Source organism: Lissotriton vulgaris, chromosome 11 (assembly GCF_964263255.1).
Source record: "Lissotriton vulgaris chromosome 11, aLisVul1.2, whole genome shotgun sequence".
Taxonomy (NCBI): Eukaryota; Metazoa; Chordata; class Amphibia; order Caudata; family Salamandridae; genus Lissotriton; species Lissotriton vulgaris.
The window spans coordinates 747,955,146-747,975,897 of NC_141699.1; the positions used below are offsets into that span (position 1 = coordinate 747,955,146).

Genomic DNA, 20,752 nt, shown 5'->3' on the forward strand with positions numbered 1-20,752 from the left:
CTGACACCCACCACACAGCTCCACCGAGGCACCCACCACACAGCTCCACCGAGGCACCCACCACACAGCTCCACCGAAGCACCCACCACACAGCTCCACCGATGCACCCACCACACAGCTCCACCGATGCACCCACCACACAGCTCTGCGGAGGCACCCACCACACAGCTCCACCAATGCACCCACCACACAGCTCCACCAATGCACCCACTAAGCTCCACCGATGCACACACCACTCAGCGCAACCACAGCATCACTAGCGCAACCACAGCATCACTGGTTCAAATATGTTCTTTCAATGTTTCAAGCTGTTTTCAAGCTTTCACGCTTTATTACAAATCACGAAAAGATGTTAATATTTCACTTCTGTTCTTGGATTTTCGTCACAATAAAAAACACTGAACATAATCTTCTCAAAAGTTATTTACAAAAGTTTAAGCTATTGCCATTACAAATTAAATAAATTATTTAAGTATTAATTATTTTAAAAAAATTAAAAGCCATTGTTATTTGTAATAGCAATACATCTAAGTCATGTAAATACAAAACATGTTGCATTACAAATGCTATAGCTGTCACATTTGCAAAAGTTATAACTATTGGCATTGTAAATGACAAAGCTATTAATTTAGCTATTTTAAAAAATAACACATACATAAAAAAAATGTCATTTATAAGACAAATAGCTCAAACTTTCCTAATGCGAGCCCTATTGCATTTCCAATGCTTGTTTTAAAATGCCAATTGCACCGAGCTTGGCTTACAACCCTATGAGTACCGGTACTCTCTTTGGACAAAGAGAAGTTCCGGTACCCAAGCAGTGAAAATTTAGACGTGCTGGTACTCAGAACCGGTGAGTACCGGCCAATTTAAAAGCACTGCCCTTGAATGATGAAAACTAAGTGGACGCCCCAGGATTCGCATCTGTGACCATGAGGTCATTCCCGGGGTAGATGCAGTAGTCTATCATGACCCCAAACCCCCCACGATTGTGTTTGATTGGGTGTTGTGGTATGTGACGACAGCTGTAAATTGAGGGTCTTCCAAGCTGTCTGTAGCTTGGATCTGTTAATTTCTTGTGTTCTGACCGTCCCCAATCCTTTGCATGATTCTCTAATATTTGAAATAGGCAGGCTTTTCTCTAGAGTACTGAAAGCCGAACATTTTGATCGCTGCTCTGAAAATTGGCATCCTTAATACCCCGCAGATGGTGGCAGCTTGCCATCGGGTTACGCGCAGGTGTTGAACCACGTGCTGCTTGCACTAGTGCTGTCACAAGCCAAGTATGGAGATAAACCACTTTGCTCTCTGGGCCTCACCTGCAGACTACAACCTGGGTAACGTGGTGATACATTAAATCCATTTGTTTTACGCGAAAACTTAAGACGCCGGTGTTCTATAATCCGCTGCTCCCATGATTGAGCGCCCCCCCTGTCATTTTGCGCATGCGCACAACCTTTACGCATGCGCAGTTCCATTTTCATGACGTGTGCACTACGTAGCCATAATTGGCTGCCTCCCGCTTTTCTGCGCAGTTTGTCGCAGACAAATCACAAGTCGTCTTACTGACAGTCCATCAGTTGTTCTACGTTGCCATGTGTAAACACTTCATTCATTGGCTCATCAGCTTCTAGTCAGCGCGCTCTCTTTAGACGCCGAACTTGTAAGGGTTGGAGCTGTGAGTGAGGCGCCGCGCGCGCGAGCGAAGGTGCTGGCACTCCAGGATACTGCGCCTCACACCTCGGGTACCTGGGCACCGGGCTAAGGCAGCTAAGAGACCGAATCACCAGTGGCAGCGTGTGGCCTGGGGTGGCGCGGGCGTCCCTATCCTCTTTCTAATAAATTGGTCCGCCGGGGAGAAGGCTCCAGTGTCGCCCCAATATGCAGCGCAGCGGCAGCTGCCCTGAGCGTGTGGCCTGGGGTGGCGCTGGCGTCCCTATCCTCACGCCGGGGAGAAGGCTCCAGTGTGCCCCAAACGGCATCCCCCGACCTGTGTCTACTACTCGGGGGATGCCGCCGTCGTTCTATCTGCGGACTGCGCCTAGCGCCGTGCACCACTCCCGCCGCCCCTGCACACTCTACACCCCTGCCACAAATCGTGCGACTTAGCCTGGGGTGGCGCGGGCGTCCCTATCCTCTTTCTAATAAATTGGTCCGCCGGGGAGAAGGCTCCAGTGTCGCCCCAATATGCAGCGCAGCGGCGGCTGCCCTGAGCGTGTGGCCTGGGGTGGCGCTGGCGTCCCTATCCTCACGCCGGGGAGAAGGCTCCAGTGTGCCCCAAACGGCATCCCCCGACCTGTGTCTCCTACTCGGGGGATGCCACCGTCGTTCTATCTGCGGACTGCGCCTAGCGCCATGCACCACTCCCGCCGCCCCTGCACACTCTACACCCCTGCCACAAATCGTGCGACCTAGGCCCCTCACTTTAGAATCCACACATTTTGTTTATTTTATTACTCAGCGGGTTAATGCATCTACCGCAGAGATCAGTCTCCACCAAGAAGATTACAAGGTTAGACCTGGGTAAGATAATTCGGGGTCCATAGGCGCTGGCTATATAGATCAGCGTGTACCCTGCAGGACACATGAGGGGTCCCTGCAAGGCACCACTTCCCACCTAGGTCGATGAAATTAATACAAAACACGCATTTGGTCAGGTTCGACAAACTTTATTAAAAAGACAAGGATGCTTACTGTGTCTCATATATTAAGGCCAGGTTTTGAGGTAGAATAACAAGCAATCACCCCGTCCACCCTTGAGTGCCATACAATAAGTATGCAGACTAAAACATAGATGGGAAAGTTGATCAACGGGTCTAGTCAGCACAATGATGGAAGGCTACTTAGGCAGTACGTGCATATTATATTCTTTTTGCAGCGTGCACAGAGCTACCACGCCTAACAACTCTGCATACAAGATGTAAAGACGCCATCTTGAGGCGTGTCAGCTTCAAGAGAAGCGCGAGTGTCTTTAAAGTGGAATACTAGGGGAAGGCACTGTTTAGGTGTAACCAGGTCACAAGGGGCGCCAAACCAGTGACATTTTTTTTTATTTTGTCGTTTTAGCTATAGCACGGTAGGCTGAGACACCAAGGAGGAACCAGTCTGCTAATTGTGTGCAAACCTTGAGAGCCAAATCATGCTTTTAGCTTTCCAAGGTCGATAACATGTGGACAACCCAGCAGGGTTTTTATATATTATTGAAGACACCTCAATTACGAGTGTGTTCTTCCGGGCAGGGGCCTGGCCAGTCCTATCCGTGGCACTGGCCCAAACAGAGCATCTCTCTGCAGAATACTAATCACCCAAGGAATACTAATATTACGCAATAAGGAGGGTGCTTTCAAGACACAGGTAGGCCTGGGCAGCCCAGGTTTAATATACAAAAAGGTGCATTAAGGCCACAACAAGGAAAAGTCAAGAGCACATGAAACGAGGAGATAATGGAGTGCGTAAGACAGGGAAATGTCTCCACACTTCGACATCTCTAGCTTCCCATATCTGGGGGAAGTAGCCCACAGAAGCCAGAAATCGTAATTTAGCCTGGGTCAGAGGTGAGTAGTTTAAAGAGCCTGGAGCTTTTCTGCAGCTGTTCAAGGTATGTATGAGCAGTCCATACCAGGCCAGACATCAAGCCAGCTCTTGTCAAGTGTGAGAAGCTCACACCAACTTGATCTCAGACTGCCCGAGGTCAGGCCTGTGTAGCTCATTCATTCCAGAGGCCTCGAGCATAATGAGTTCACTCGATTTTTCTTTACATTTATAGAATTCAGAAAAAGGCCCAATTAGCAGGGAGTGTTGTATGAAGAAACCCGGATGTGTGTCCTGCATGAAGGATACAAAACGCAAGTAATCTACGTGTCATGAGCAGAGCAGGAGACCTAGAAGTAATTATGCTACGAAGACAGGGAAGATCAAAAGAAGTGGGCTGGATCTAACCACCTGACGACCAATTCCTCCTTCATCCCCTGGGCCAGATTTCTAGGTCACATGGCTCTCTTCATGCTATTTAAACGGCTTTGATGCCACCCAGTACAGAGTGCTCTAGTTGCTCCATGTCAAGTGTCAGCCGCTGCCTCCGTCCAAAAATCTCAAAGGGGTCTCCTATCAGGTATGAGCAGCGCAGCCACACCACAGAGTTCATGCTTACACATGTCAAATAGAAGTTACTCTCTGCCCCCTCGGGAGGCTAAGGTGTTCTGAAGCGTGTCCTCTGCACCTATAACCGTTCTTGAGCCCTCCTCCCTCCCAGCACCTAAGGCATGTATAACCCTTTAATGCAAAGGCCCCATTGCTGCCTTTTGGATTAAAGGATAGAAACAGTAAGGCTCCTTGCGTGTATTCCACAAAAGTATCAAATAAGATAACTCAACAAAACGAATGCCACCTACAGAGGTATCCTCCTAGGGCTGGCTCTGTTTTTCCTCCTTATGAGGTTGGTAATACATATGGTTGGCAAGTGACTATGTCACGAAGACACAATCTTTTTAGTACTGGGCTTTCGTGCATGTGTAAAGAAGCATCGCAGTTCAAGGAAGGTGGTCCTGTTTAGGCAAGGGGCTGCGCCTTCTGCTCACTGGGCACTACCACCTCAGCCGCCCCTTGCACACACTGCACATTGCCACTAGTTCTGCGAGCTAGGTAAGGGGCAGCGTGCGGCGTATGCAACACTCGCCTTCTGCACACGGGGCGCTAACACCAGCGGCACGCAGCACCTCAGCCGCCCCTGCACACTACACCCCTGCCACTAATCCTGCGAGTTAGGTAAGGGGCAGTGCGTGGCGTGTGTACATGTGGCATGCCGTGGTACTCACTAACCTCCTGCACCAGGAACACCAACTCCAGCAGCATGTATCATCCCAGTCACTCCTTGCACACTTTAGGTGTTGCACACTTTAAGTATTTCACACACGGTGTGTACATGTGCATAATAACATTCTAACGAGAGGCGCCTGCCACTGGTTCTGCGAAGTAGGTGAGGGCTTGCACACTGTGTGTGTACACCTGGTATGTCATGCCAGATTCCAGCCTCGTAGCACACTAAACACTAGTCATCCCTCAACAATACTACAGCTGTCTATGCGGGACAGTTAAAACCATGCACTTACGCACATGCAAGTTGTAATACTTTCGACATACCGTCATCCTGCACACGAACACTACCCCTCAGGACAGGTCCAACATGGAAAGATTTGACAGTGCACACCGCCACCCGATGCTTTCCATCATGTGTGCACACGTCTACCATGTGTGCAAACGTCCCATAAGTGTCCTCTCTCTATCGCCCTCCCTCTATTTATCTATCCCGCTCCCTCTATCTATCGCCCTCCCTCTCTATCAATCGTCCTCCCTTACTCTATCGCCCTCCCTCTCTATCTATCGCCCTCCCTCTATTTATCTATCGCCCTCCCTCTATCTATCTATCCCCCCTCCCTCTATCTATCCCCTCCCTCTCTATCAATCGCCCTCCCTCTCTATCTATCTATCGCCCTCCCTCTCTATCTATCTATCGCCCTCCCGCCCTCTCTATCGCCCTCCCTCTCTATCTATCGCCCTCCCTCTATCTATCAATCGCCCTCCCTCTATCTATCAATCGCCCTCCCTCTATCTATCGCCCTCCCTCTATCGCCCTCCCGTTATCTATCTATTGCCCTCCCTCTCTATCTATCGCCCTATCTCTATCTATCGCCCTCCCTCTATCTATCGCCCTCCCTCTATCTATCTATCGCCCTCCCTCTATCTATCTATCGCCCTCCCGTTATCTATCTATTGCCCACCCTCTCTATCTATCGCCCTCCCTCTCTATCTATCGCCCTCCCTCTCCCTCTATCGCCCTCCCTCTCTATCTATCGCCCTCCCTCTATCTATCGCCCTCCCTCTATCTATCGCCCTCCCTCTATCTATCGCCCTCCCTCTATCTATCGCCCTCCCTCTATCTATCAATCGCCCTCCCTCTATCTATCTATCTATCGCCCTCCCGTTATCTATCTATTGCCCTCCCTCTCTATCTATCGCCCTCCCTCTATCTATCGCCCTCCCTCTATCTATCGCCCTCCCTCTCCCTCTATCGCCCTCCCTCTATCTATCAATCGCCCTCCCTCTATCTATCTATCTATCTATTGCCCTCCCGTTATCTATCTATTGCCCTCCCTCTCTATCTATCGCCCTCCCTCTCTATCTATCGCCCTCCCTCTCTATCTATCGCCCTCCCTCTATCTATCGCCCTCCCCCTCCCTCTATCTATCGCCCTCCCTCTATCTATCGCCCTCCCTCTATCTATCAATCGCCCTCCCTTACTCTATCGCCCTCCCTTTCTATCTATCTATCGCCCTCCCTTACTCTATCGCACTCCCTCTCTATCTATCGCCCTCCCTCTATCTATCGCCCTCCCTCTCTATCTATCGCCCTCCCTCTCTATCTATCGCCCTCCCTCTCTATCTATCGCCCTCCCTCTCTATCTATCGCCCTCCCTCTCTATCTATCGCCCTCCCTCTATCTATCGCCCTCCCTCTATCTATCGCCCTCCCTCTATCTATCGCCCTCCCTCTATCTATTGCCCTCCCTCTATCTATCGCCCTCCCTCTATCTATCGCCCTCCCTCTATTTATCTATCGCCCTCCCTCTATCTATCGCCCTCCCTCTATCTATCGCCCTCCCTCTATCTATCTATCGCCCTCCCTCTCTATCTATCGCCCTCCCTCTCTATCTATCGCCCTCCCTCTCTATCTATCGCCTCCCTCTCTATCGCCCTCCCCCTCCCTTACTCTATCGCCCTCCCTCTCTATCTATCGCCCTCCCTCTCTATCTATCGCCCTCCCTTACTCTATCGCCCTCCCTCTCTATCTATCGCCCTCCCTCTCTATCTCTCCCCCTCCCTCCCTATCTATTGCCCTCCCTCTCTATCTATCGCCCTCCCTCTCTATCTATCTATCGCCCTCCCTCTCTATCAATCGCCCTCCCTTACTCTATCGCCCTCCCTCTCTATCAATCGCCCTCCCTTACTCTATCGCCCTCCCTCTCTATCTATCGCCCTCCCTCTCTATCTGTCGCCCTCCCTCCCTATCTATCGCCCTCCCTCCCTATCTATTGCCCTCCCTCTCTATCTATCGCCCTCCCCCTCCCTCTATCTATCGCCCTTTATCTATCGCCCTCCCTCTATCTATCGCCCTCCCTCTATCTATCGCCCTCCCTCTCTATCTATCTATCGCCCTCCCTCTCTATCTATCTATCGCCCTCCCTCTCTATCTATCGCCCTCCCTCTATCTATCGCCCTCCCTCTATCTATCGCCCTCCCTCTCTATCTATCTATCGCCCTCCCTCTCTATCTATCTATCGCCCTCCCTCTATCTATCGCCCTCCCTCTATCTATCTATCGCCCTCCCTCTATCTATCTATCGCCCTCCCTCTCTATCTATCTATCGCCCTCCCTCTCTATCTATCACCCTCCCTCTATCTATCGCCCTCCCTCTATCTATCGCCCTCCCTCTATCTATCGCCCTCCCTCTATCTATCGCCCTCCCTCTATCTATCGCCCTCCCTCTATCTATCGCCCTCCCTCTATCTATCGCCCTCCCTCTATTTATCTATCGCCCTCCCTCTATCTATCGCCCGCCCTCCCTCTATCTATCTATCGCCCTCCCATCTATCGCCCTCCCTCTCTATCTATCGCCCTCCCTCTCTATCTATCGCCCTCCCTCTCTATCTATCGCCCTCCCTCTCTATCTATCGCCTCCCTCTCTATCTATCGCCTCCCTCTCTATCGCCCTCCCCCTCCCTCTATCTATCGCCCTCCCTCTATCTATCGCCCTCCCTCTATCTATCGCCCTCCCTCTCTATCTATCTATCGCCCTCCCTCTATCTATCTATCTATCGCCCTCCCTCTATCTATCTATCTATCGCCCTCCCTCTATCTATCTATCTATCGCCCTCCCTCTATCTATCTATCTATCTATCGCCCTCCCTCTATCTATCGCCCTCCCTCTATCTATCAATCGCCCTCCCTCTATCTATCAATCGCCCTCCCTCTATCTATCTATCAATCGCCCTCCCTCTATCTATCTAGCTATCGCCCTCCCTCTATCTATCAATCCCCCTCCCTCTATCTATCTATCTATCGCCCTCCCTCTATCTATCTATCGCCCTCCCTCTCTATCTATCGCCCTCCCTCTCTATCTATCACCCTCCCTCTCTATCTATCGCCCTCCCTCTCTATCTATCGCCTCCCTCTCTATCTATCGCCTCCCTCTCTATCGCCCTCCCCCTCCCTCTATCTATCGCCCTCCCTCTATCTATCGCCCTCCCTCTATCTATCGCCCTCCCTCTCTATCTATCGCCCTCCCTCTATCTATCTATCTATCGCCCTCCCTCTATCTATCTATCTATCGCCCTCCCTCTATCTATCTATCTATCGCCCTCCCTCTATCTATCTATCTATCGCCCTCCCTCTATCTATCGTCCTCCCTCTATCTATCAATCGCCCTCCCTCTATCTATCAATCGCCCTCCCTCTATCTATCTATCAATCGCCCTCCCTCTATCTATCTAGCTATCGCCCTCCCTCTATCTATCAATCCCCCTCCCTCTATCTATCTATCTATCGCCCTCCCTCTATCTATCTATCTATCGCCCTCCCTCTCTATCTATCGCCCTCCCTCTCTATCTATCACCCTCCCTCTCTATCTATCGCCCTCCCTCTCTATCTATCGCCCTCCCTCTCTATCTATCGCCCTCCCTCTCTATCTATCGCCCTCCCTCTCTATCTATCGCCCTCCCTCTCCCTCTATCGCCCTCCCTCTCCCTCTATCGCCCTCCCTCTATCTATCGCCCTCCCTCTATCTATCGCCCTCCCTCTATCTATCGCCCTCCCCCTCCCTGTATCTATCGCCCTCCCTCTATCTATCGCCCTCCCTCTATCAATCGCTCTCCCTTACTCTATCGCCCTCCCTCTCTATCAATCGCCCTCCCTTACTCTATCGCCCTCCCTCTCTATCTATCTATCTATCTATCTATCGCCCTCCCTTACTCTATCGCCCTCCCTCTCTATCTATCTATCGCCCTCCCTCTATCTATCGCCCTACCTCTATCTATCTATCGCCCTCCCGTTATCTATCTATTGCCCTTCCTCTCTATCTATCGCCCTCCCTTACTCTATCGGCCTCCCTCTCTATCTATCGCCCTCCCTCTATCGCCTTCCCTCTCTATCTATCAATCGCCCTCCCTTACTCTATCGCCCTCCCTTACTCTATCGCCCTCCCTTACTCTATCGCCCTCCCTCTCTATCTATCGCCCTCCCTCTCTATCTATCGCCCTCCCTCTCTATCTATCGCCCTCCCTCTCTATCTATCGCCCTCCCTCTCTATCTATCGCCCTCCCTCTATCTATCGCCCTCCCTCTATCTATCGCCCTCCCTCTATTTATCGCCCTCCCTCTATTTATCGCCCTCCCTCTATTTATCTATCGCCCTCCCTCTATCTATCGCCCTCCCTCTATCTATCTATCGCCCTCCCTCTATCTATCGCCCTCCCTCTCTATCGCCCTCCCTCTCTATCGCCCTCCCTCTCTATCGCCCTCCCTCTCTATCGCCCTCCCTCTCTATCGCCCTCCCTCTCTATCGCCCTCCCTCTCTATCTATCGCCTCCCTCTCTATCGCCCTCCCCCTCCCTCTATCTATCGCCCTCCCTCTATCTATCGCCCTCCCTCTCTATCTATCGCCCTCCCTCTATCTATCGCCCTCCCTCTATCTATCGCCCTCCCTCTATCTATCGCCCTCTATCTATCGCCCTCCCTCTATCTATCAATCGCCCTCCCTCTATCTATCTATCTATCGCCCTCCCGTTATCTATCTATTGCCCTCCCTCTCTATCTATCGCCCTCCCTCTATCTATCGCCCTCCCTCTATCTATCGCCCTCCCTCTATCTATCGCCCTCCCTCTATCTATCGCCCTCCCTCTATCTATCGCCCTCCCTCTCCCTCTATCGCCCTCCCTCTATCTATCAATCGCCCTCCCTCTATCTATCTATCTATCTATCGCCCTCCCGTTATCTATCTATTGCCCTCCCTCTCTATCTATCGCCCTCCCTCTCTATCTATCGCCCTCCCTCTCTATCTATCTATCGCCCTCCCTCTCTATCTATCTATCGCCCTCCCTCTATCTATCGCCCTCCCTCTCTATCTATCGCCCTCCCTCTCCCTCTATCGCCCTCCCTCTCTATCTATATCTATCGCCCTCCCTTACTCTATCGCCCTCCCTCTATCTATCTATCGCCCTCTATCTATCTATCGCCCTCCCTCTATCTATCAATCGCCCTCCCTCTATCTATCAATCGCCCTCCCTCTATCTATCTATCTATCGCCCTCCCGTTATCTATCTATCGCCCTCCCGTTATCTATCTATCGCCCTCCCTCTCTATCTATCGCCCTCCCTCTCTATCTATCGCCCTCCCTCTCTATCTATCGCCCTCCCTCTCTATCTATCGCCCTCCCTCTATCTATCGCCCTCCCTCTATCTATCGCCCTCCCTCTATCTATCGCCCTCCCTCTATCTATCGCCCTCCCTCTCTATCAATCGCCCTCCCTTACTCTATCGCCCTCCCTCTCTATCAATCGCCCTCCCTTACTCTATCGCCCTCCCTCTCTATCTATCTATCGCCCTCCCTTACTCTATCGCCCTCCCTCTCTATCTATCTATCGCCCTCCCTCTCTATCTATCTATCGCCCTCCCTCTCTATCTATCTATCGCCCTCCCTCTCTATCAATCGCCCTCCCATACTCTATCGCCCTCCCTCTCTATCTATCGCCCTCCCTCTCTATCTATCGCCCTCCCTCTCTATCTATCGCCCTCCCTCTCTATCTCTCCCCCTCCCTCCCTATCTATTGCCCTCCCTCTCTATCTATCGCCCTCCCTCTCTATCTATCGCCCTCCCTCTCTATCAATCGCCCTCCCTTACTCTATCGCCCTCCCTTACTCTATCGCCCTCCCTCTCTATCAATCGCCCTCCCTTACTCTATCGCCCTCCCTCTCTATCTCTCGCCCTCCCTCTCTATCTCTCGCCCTCCCTCTCTATCTCTCGCCCTCCCTCCCTATCTATCGCCCTCCCTCTCTATCTATCGCCCTCCCTCTCTATCTATCTATCGCCCTCCCTCTCTATCAATCGCCCTCCCTTACTCTATCGCCCTCCCTCTCTATCAATCGCCCTCCCTTACTCTATCGCCCTCCCTCTCTATCTATCGCCCTCCCTCTCTATCTGTCGCCCTCCCTCTCTATCTGTCGCCCTCCCTCCCTATCTATCGCCCTCCCTCCCTATCTATCGCCCTCCCTCTCTATCTATCGCCCTCCCCCTCCCTCTATCTATCGCCCTCCCTCTATCTATCGCCCTCCCTCTATCTATCGCCCTCCCTCTATCTATCGCCCTCCCTCTATCTATCGCCCTCCCTCTCTATCTATCTATCGCCCTCCCTCTATCTATCGCCCTCCCTCTATCTATCGCCCTCCCTCTATCTATCGCCCTCCCTCTATCTATCTATCGCCCTCCCTCTATCTATCTATCGCCCTCCCTCCCTCTATCGCCCTCCCTCTATCTATCTATCGCCCTCCCTCTATCTATCTATCGCCCTCCCTCTATCTATCTATCGCCCTCCCTCTATCTATCTATCGCCCTCCCTCTATCTATCTATCGCCCTCCCTCTATCTATCTATCGCCCTCCCTCTATCTATCTATCGCCCTCCCTCTATCTATCGCCCTCCCTCTATCTATCGCCCTCCCTCTATCTATCGCCCTCCCTTACTCTATCGCCCTCCCTCTCTAGCGATCGCCCTCCCTCTCTAGCGATCGCCTTCCCTCTCTAACGATCGCCCTCCTTCTCTAGCGATCGCCCTCCCTCTCTAGCGATCGCCCTCCCTCTCTAGCTATCGCCCTCCCTCTTAGCTATAGCCCTCCCTCTCTAGCTATAGCCCTCCCTCTCTAGATATCGCCCTCCCTCTCTAGCTATCGCCCTCCCTCTCTCTATCTATCGCCCTCCCTCTCTCTATCTATCACCCTCCCTCTCTCTGTCGCCCTCCCTCTCTCTATCTGTCGCCCTCCCTCTCTCTATCTGTCGCCCGCCCTCTCTCTATCTGTCGCCCTCCCTCTCTCTATCTGTCGCCCTCCCTCTATCTATCGCCCTCCCTCAATCTATCTCTCGCACTCCCTCAATCCCTCTATCTCTCGCACTCCCTCAATCCCTCTATCTATCGCACTCCCTCAATCCCTCTATCTATCGCACTCCCTCAATCCCTCTATCTATCGCACTCCCTCTGTCTATCGCCCTCCCTCTCTATCTGTCTATCGCCCTCTATCTATCTATCGCCCTCCCTCTCTCTATCTATCTACACCATGTAACTTGCCTTATCTGCATACTCTCTGCTAATTTTATGTTATCAATTTGCAGGATTATGGCGGTATGCAGAGACCTGGAATTGTTGTCGACTACCAGACAAATCTGGTATTTGGTGGGACTGCTGGAAGGTGGATGAAAAGAAAGATGATGCAATCGCTTAATAAACCCATTGGAGGGGCGTTTGTCGGCAAAAAACCTAAATTGAGAAAACCTGGATCAAATGGCAATGCAGTCAAAAAAGGTATGTTTCTGGATAGAGGTTTCGCCTGGCGATCCGCTGGACAGCAGAGTTCGCGCAGGCGAAAACTTTTGTTTAGCAGTATGGGTGCTTTGTCCCACCTGCTCTTCCATTGGCTAGCTCCATAAATGGAGGCTAGCCATTGGAAGGGACATCTGTCTGTTATTGCCCTCCTTCTATCTATCGCCCTCCTATCTATCTATCGCCCTCCCTCCCTCTATCTATCTATCTATCGCCCTCCCTCTATCTATCTATCGCCCTCCCTCTATCTATCGCCCTCCCTCTATCTATCGCCCTCGCTCTATCTATCTATCGCCCTCCCTCGATCAATCTCTCGCACTCCCTCTATCTATCTGTCGCACTCCCTCTATCTATCTATCGCACTCCCTCTATCTATCGCACTCCCTCTATCTATCTATCGCACTCCCTCTCTATCGCCCTCCCTCTCTATCGGCCTCCCTCTCTATCTATCGCCCTCCCTCTATCTATCTATCAATCTATTGCCCTCCCTTACTCTATTGCCCTCCCTTACTCTATTGCCCTCCCTCCCTCTCTATCTATCGCCCTCACTCTATCTATCGCCTCCCCTTCCTCTCTATCGCCCTCCCTTCCTCTCTATCGCCCTCCCTTACTTTAACGCCCTCCTTCTCTTTCTTATCTATCGCCCTCCCTCTATCGCCCTGTTCTCTTCTCTTCTCACGTACTGATCTGCTGCTCTCTTCCACCCTGCCTCCTTCTCTAACTCCCTGTTCTCTTGTCTTCTCACGTGCTGAACTGCTGCTCTCTTCCACCCCACCTCCTTCTTTAACTCCCTGTTCTTTTACTGTGCTGATCTGCTGTTCTTTCACCCCGCCTTCTTCTCTAACTCCCTGTTCTCTCACACACAACCACACCACACACAACCAAACCACACGCGCTACCAGACCCAACCACACACATGTTTATAAGCATGTTATCTTCTTTATTTCTCAACTCACTAATGCAAATGAAAACCTGTACAGCAGTGTCCTTACTGCAGTTTTCATAATTGTAGCCAAGAAGTATCTACACCTACCAGAATGGCAACAACTGCTGCTTAGCCTACGAATTCCTTGACCACCCAACATTGGTTCTTGGATTATGCCTGCCATTATTATAAAACTGTTAACACATTTTTGCACACCATGTAACTTGCCTTATCTGCATACTCTCTGCTAATTTTATGTTATCAATTTGCAGGATTATGGCGGTATGCAGAGACCTGGAATTGTTGTCGATTACCAGACAAGTCTGGTATTTGGTGGGCCTGCTGGAAGATGGATGAAAAGAAAGATGATGCAATCGCTTAATAAACCTGTTGGAGGGGCGTTTGTCGGCAAAAAACCTAAATTGAGAAAACCTGGATCAAATGGCAATGCGGTCAAAAAAAGGTATGTTTCTAGATAGACAGCTTCTGGTTTTTAGGTTTCGCCTGGCGATCTGCTGCGCAGCAGCGATCGCGCAGGCGAAACCTTTTGTTTAGCAGTATGGGTGCTTTGTCCCGCCTGCTCTTCCATTGGCTAGCTCCATAAATGGAGGCTAGCCATTGGAAGGGACATCTGTCTGTTATTGCCCTCCTTCTATCTATCGCCCTCCTATCTATCTATCGCCCTCCCTCCCTCTATCTATCGCCCTACCTCTATCTATCTCTAGAGATTGGCTCGTAAGGGAGAATGCGGTTCCAAGTCTAGCCGGTGCCATTCAGCCGCCGCTGTGTGGCTGGCACCAGAGGGTAGGTCCGACGACAGGGTATGTGGGGTCCGGTTAAACAGTTTTCGTTTAGCTGGCACCGATGGGTGAGGTGCACAGCCTGGGATGATGACGGGCTGGGTAGACTGGGTGTGTGCGCTGCTACCAGAGGGCGAAGTTCGAAGATTATGTCGCTGGCGGGCAGAGATGGGGTCTGATGGCCAGGGTGCAGCTGGCATACGTCTGTGGCTTTCACTCGATTATTGTGCACCCCCTGCCTGCCATGCTCTTCTGCGCTCTTCTCCCTGGCAGGCTACGGCAGCCAGGGCAATGCCTCATTGTCTTTTGGGAGTGGTTGGCAGGTTGGCGCTCTCTTGTAAACGCCAGGCGCGCCGCCCAGCGGCTGCTCTCTGAACTGCCTCCTGTTGAGTTCAGACGGAACCAGCCTTTCCCTTTTCTGCCTGAACCTGGTGCCCAGAGCAGGCGCCCGTGGCCTTCGCCCCCCTTCGAGTCTCGAGGGGACGCCTGGTTTCCCTTGGGCGCGCAGGTATTGCGTCTGAACTGAGTAAATGGTGGTAAGTCGCTGAGGCGCCCTTGGGCGTCAAACTGAGGCTGCTGGCTCCATGCTCTCTTTGTGGCTGTGGTTAACTGACGTGTTTCGTGGACCCTGGGATGGGAGTTCCGCTGGTCACCAGGAGGTCAAACATTTGTTAGTAGCCACCCCGTGCATACGGGGGTGTACGCTGGGCGCACCACGCCTCATGGGGTGCTTCCCACTATCGCTGATGTTGGGGGTTTTGCACGCCCTGCGTGCTTTCTTTTGGGTTCTTTCACGACCTGATTGGGGGGTTGATGAGGGTGGTGGGTGGTGGGGGGGGGGGGTTTTGACGTTACAAGTTCTAGTTATTATCTGGTGCAATGTACGGCTAATTTGGACTACCTGTTTGCGCATTGTGTTGATTGTCATGATGTGTGGGCGACCTTCCTGCTATGGGGGGTGGGGGCGATCGGAGATAAAACAGTCTCTTCTACACCTGCTCGATGGGAGGGATTAAACTTTGGACTTGGAACATTAGAGGCCTAGGAGATTACAAGAAAGCTCGTTTAATGCATGGCATATTGTCAAGGCATAATGTAGACATTTGCTTCCTACAGGAGACTCATCTTAACTCGACCCCCTCGCCCAGGTTGAAGAATTCCAGATGGGCTCATGTTTACTCTGCTATCTATTCAAATTATGCGAGGGGTGTTGCTGTACTCATACGCAGGGGGTTGGATTGGCGGGAACATTCTCGCGTGCTTGATGTGGAGGGGAGATATGTCTTATTACACGGTTCCTTGCAGGGGCGGCCTATTGTACTAGCTGCAATGTATGGTCCAAATGTGGACGACACAGATTTCTTCAGAGGGGTTTGGGCGGAAATTACATTACTGGACTGTGGGTCAGTTGTGTTGGGAGGTGATTTCAATATTGTACTGCATGATGAAATGGACCGTAGAGGCGTAAGCAGGCCGACACATATTAGAGCGCGACAGGCAGTCTTAGATGTGATGAAGGAGGGTATGCTTTCTGATGTGTGGAGAGCCAGGCACCCAGATGCCAAAGTGGGTACTTGCTACACTTGCCACAAGGCTACCTGGTCCAGATTAGACTTCTGGCTGGTGTCTCCGGAGGTTGCAACGTGGGTGATAAAGGTTGATATACTGGCCAGGTCGCTGTCAGATCACGCCCCATGCGGATTGGAGCTGCGACCCCCAAACGCTATTTACAGGCCATTCACATGGCGCCTCCCACCACACGCGCTCACGGACCCAGTATTTGTAGAAGAAATTAGAGACGACATAGTCCATTATTTTGCCGAAAATACTGGATCAGTCTCATCTGAGGCCATAGAATGGGACGCCTTTAAGGCTGTGATCAGAGGTCAGTGCATAGCACGGAAGGCGGGAGTCCTGCGTGCCATAAGGGACACGTTAGCTAAGCTGGAGGGGGAACTGAGAGACCTAGACGCTGCCTTTAGTGCTGACCCATCATTGGAGATAGCTGGGGCTCTGAAAACCAAGCTGCTAGCTTTTAATGAGGAAGCGGAGAGGGAAGTACGGTTCCTGGGAAAACGGGCAGAAGCACGCAGATATGGGGAGATATGGGGAGGGGGACAGGCCGAGCAGAACACTAGCTAGGTTGATAACTCCTTGCACACAATCCAATTACATCCACACCATATATGACAAGGCCGGGAACCTCGCGATGGGCCAAGAGGCAGTACTAGGCGCCTTCGCGGATTTCTATGCCTCCCTCTACACCTCCAGGCAGCCCACGATACCGCCCACTTTGCAAGCCTTTTTGGATTCCATAGCTCTCGTATGGTTTAACAATAACCACCGACAATACATGGACCTCACTGTCACGGTCCAGGACATACCCCAGGTGATAAAAAGCATGCCGGCCAACAAAGCCCCTGGCCCAGATGGCCTGACAACAGCCTTCTATAAAACCTATGTGGACGAGTTGGCGCCGAAACTGCATACAGTGTTTGTTGAGGCCCTCGAATTGAATTCCCTACCAGACTCCATGCGGGAAGCCCTAATAATTACACTCCTTAAACCTGATAAAGACGAGCTACACCTAGATTCCTATAGGCCCCTTTCTCTGATAAACGTCGATGCTAAAATCTACGCTAAGGTAATTGCGGATCGATTGCAGCCTATGCTGCCTATGATTGCACTCCCTGATCAGTCGGGGTTTATCCCGGGCCGCGCAACATCACATAACCTCAGAACCATTTTTTCTGTTCTCCACTACTTGCATCCATCTGTACAGGCGGCGGTGGTGTTCCTTGACGCCACCAAGGCATTTGACTCCTTAGAGTGGCCTTATCTGTTTAAAGTTTTGGAACGGATGGGCTTTAGCCAAAACTTCATGACCTTGATTAAACTACTGTACATGGTATTTCTAGTAAGTATATTTCTGTTGCAGTCTTGTATTCAACCAGAAATATGGCCATTCTGCAGTTCTACTTAAAAGCGAATTTCACACCACACATGGGTAACCCTTCAGCCACAGGCATAAAAGCATCAACAGCTTACGTTCTCTTTCAATAAAACTTCTCAATCTGCCCAATCTACCTTCTCTTTAGGAATGCTGGAAATCTCACTGGATGGAAAGCAATTTCCTTCAGCTGAACGCTGCAAAAACTGAGGTTCTGCTCTTTGGAGATGCCCCCTCCTCTGGTGGCCCCCAGAACTAGGCACACCCCCGACCCCGGCAACCACAGTCAAAAACCTCTGTGTTCACCTGCAACAGTCCCTAAACATGAAGAAACACGTTACTCACACAGTCTAATCCTGCTTCCACACCCATGGCTTACTAAGGAAAGATTTTACTTATCTCCCCGACACAACAAGGAAAACCCTAACACAGGCCCTGATACCAAGCAAGCTGGACTATTGCAACGCCCTATTGATCGCCGCAATGAGTCCTCCTTAAACCAATTGCAAATGATACTGAACACAGCCGCCTGCACGGTTCTGAATGCTCCCCCCAGATCAGCTTCCTCTCCCCTCCCTCATCAGCTACACTGGCTGCCAATACGACAGCGCGTGAAATTCTAGATCTGCTGTCTCACACACAAAGCTATCTGGGGCAATGGCCCTCCCGATGTAGTAGAGAAACTTCGCCGCTATTACCCGGCTCGGACTCTGCGCGCCAGCTCCCAATCGCTCCTCAAAAGCCCCAACATAAAAAAGGCTAGACCCGGAGGCAAGTCCTTCTCGCACCCTTCATCTGGAATCAACTACAGCTGGCCCTAAGACAGTGTTTGGACCATCTTAAATTCAGAAGACTCCTGAAAACTGCCCTGACAGAGTGAGGGAGTGAGAGTGGGAAAGGGAGGGAAAGGAGGGAAAAGGAGTGACAGAGTGAGGGAGTGACAGGGGGAAAGGGAGACAGTGAGAGGGAAAGGAAGGGAGGGAAAGGGAGTGAGTGAGGGAAAGGGAGACCGAGTGAGGGAGTGAGAGAGGGAAAGGGACAGTGAGGGAGTGAGAGGGAAAGGGGGGAGGGAGTGAGAGAGGGAAAGGGAGACAGGGGGAGGAAGACAGACAGAGGGAGGGGAACAGAGTATGGGAGAGGTAGGGAGAGTGAGGGAGGGAGACAAAGAGAGAGCAAGAGATGTGTGTATCCCGGGTCTGGTGGCTCAGTGGACGAAGGTGTCCGCTGCAGGGACCAGTGATCAACCTCATGGTCAGTTGTGTATTTTTTTGTTGCTCTAGCCCTGCCACCTCCCCCACTGACCCCGCCCCCACTGGTGCGGCCCTCGGACACAAACCACAGTGTAAATTTGGCCCCTGAGAGAGCGTTTGTGAGTACCCATGACCTATGCTGTGCTTCCAAGCGCTGAGATACCCCCCTGGGGGTGATTCAAGAGCTATACAAATTAAATAAAATCATTAATTAAATCAAACAGGTACACATGCTGCAAACTGATAAGTTAATGACCATCAACAATTAGCTTGCAGCCTGTAATGCTGTGGATGCACTTCCACCCTTCCTGCCTCCAGGGCTCACACTGCATATTGAATGTTCAGATCTGTTTACTCCTTCCTCAGCTTTGCAAATAACACTTCTTCCGTACTGAGTTTCACCCAAAAAAAATTGTAGTTTCGCAGGAAATTAATTTCTTGGAAATGTGATGCCCACCCTCAATATTCCAGTCACCGCCCCCTCTGTACAAGGACTCCTCAGAGCTCATGGGCGTTCATAGACATGGCATGGATTTTTCCATCCTATGGCCTGTCTGGACATACTCTAAAATTTAGAAGTCCTGCATATGTTCTCCCCGTTGTAAGATGCCTTTTCTAATAATACATTCTTTCTGCTTTTTTGTGATCTGAAATCTGAGTTCTTTACTTGCACTGTACACAAGACTTTTGCTGTTACTTTTGTACTAGTTAGTGTGCATTTGTTCTGCAAAATTTTGCTAAAGATGGTTTAAAACTTGTGTTTACTTTTAGGGTGAGAATCCCTTTGAAATCGTTGAACAAACAGGAGAATCGGTAGTTGAGGAAACAACTGATGCGAATGATGAAGACAATGAGCAAAACGAAAAGGAGGACATTGATGGTGAAAACGATGAAAATGAGGAGCAGATAATGTGGAGGCAGAAAGTGCAGATGCGGATGATGCTGCTGACCCAAATGATTACTCTGGGGACTTAACCACCACTGATGAAAACTAGTTGAGAAACTGCCCTGAAAGACCAAACACTTTAGCACACTGCATTGGTGGACTTAAAGAACAATTTTCCGCAAAGTTGAGCAGTTCGTTCACCCTGCATGCATTCCACTTCTGTTTTAATTGCCTATGGGCAAACCGGTTTTATGTTTTGTTTTTTTAGTATATTACACACAGCAAATGCTTCAGTATTCTTCCAGTGTAAATTGATTTGTTCATGGTTATGTTTTGAGTAATTTTGAGCAGTTGGAGTTCTAAACATTCCAATGTGAATTTTTCCAGTTTTTAGCGCCCAATGTAGTGTTGTATATAATTCAAGCTGTTGTAGCAAAGAAACCCTGATTATGTCTTGCAGTAATAAAGGCTTACAACAAGATTATACACTTATTTTGCACCTCTCCTATGTGGTACTGTCTACCTCAAAGAAGGGGTACACTCAAGGTGGTGTTTTATGCCCGGAGGTAGCGCCCCAGGGGGGAGCACTCGCCTGTTTAATGCTGATCAAAGGCTCTTTGCTGAGGTGTGAGATTGGAGAGGGTGCCGAGGGTATTCTGGGTGACGAGGTGTCACTGTAAGGCCTGGTAGCCTCTACATAATCAGCAGAGGTGAGGATGGAAAGAAACATCCGCTCTGCCTATGGGGGCCTTGTGACACCAGCTGGGTGATTCACCCACCGAGGTGTTCCTTTCCTGCTTTAAAGCGTTCGATTTGTTTTGTGTTTTTTCTGCACTTTTATTTAGCGCGAACTCTATCGGAAGGTATTGCAGCGCTTTAAATAAACACTAGTTACATCACACAAGGTCACTTTTTAAACAAGAAAAACAAGCATTTTCGGAAATTATGTAGAATATTCCATTTGTGGAGTGCTGCAGTCGGGGCCGGAGCTGAATTTTAATCAGGGGGGGACTGCAGTGATGGACTGCAGTGTGTCTGCTGTTATACCAATGGCATAAATCACGCCGAGCCAGACTCTGCACCCACAGGCACCAGCTCCCGACTGTCAGGGTGGTCGGGAAGCAGCAGGAAAGGTCAGAGGTGCCAGGGAGAGGGGGCTGGACACACAGGAACGGAGGAACCAAGGAAGCAAGAAAGAGCGGGGAAGACGAGGGAGGAAAGGAGAGGAGGAAGAAAATAATATGAGAAGGAAGAAGGAAGAGGGGCGAAGACAGGGATAAACGGAGGAGGGGGTTATGAGCACTGTT

At 50.8% G+C, this 20,752-nt stretch overlaps 2 protein-coding genes across 2 annotated transcripts in view; both read left to right on the plus strand.

Annotated features, from left to right (window-relative positions):
- Window positions 1-20,752, plus strand: part of WDFY1 (WD repeat and FYVE domain containing 1) — a 385,159-nt gene that overhangs the window by 91,584 nt on the left and 272,823 nt on the right. The window lies entirely within an intron of this gene.
- On the plus strand, window positions 12,427-19,929 carry LOC147683445 (DBIRD complex subunit ZNF326-like). Its single transcript, XM_086943867.1, has 3 exons — window positions 12,427-12,616; window positions 13,832-14,022; window positions 19,331-19,929. Exons 1-3 carry the CDS (start codon window positions 12,596-12,598, stop codon window positions 19,374-19,376), a joined length of 258 nt encoding a protein of 85 aa, XP_086799993.1. The 5' UTR covers window positions 12,427-12,595; the 3' UTR covers window positions 19,377-19,929.

What these genes read in the sequence shown, in the direction of transcription:
- LOC147683445 (XM_086943867.1), top strand. Translation starts at nt 12,596, where the DNA reads ATGGCAATGCAGTCAAAAAAG. An exon ending in TGGCAATGCAGTCAAAAAAG is followed by an intron (nt 12,617 to 13,831) that starts GTATGTTTCTGG and finishes ATCAATTTGCAG; the next exon opens with GATTATGGCGGTATGCAGAG. An exon ending in GGCAATGCGGTCAAAAAAAG is followed by an intron (nt 14,023 to 19,330) that starts GTATGTTTCTAG and finishes GTTTACTTTTAG; the next exon opens with GGTGAGAATCCCTTTGAAAT.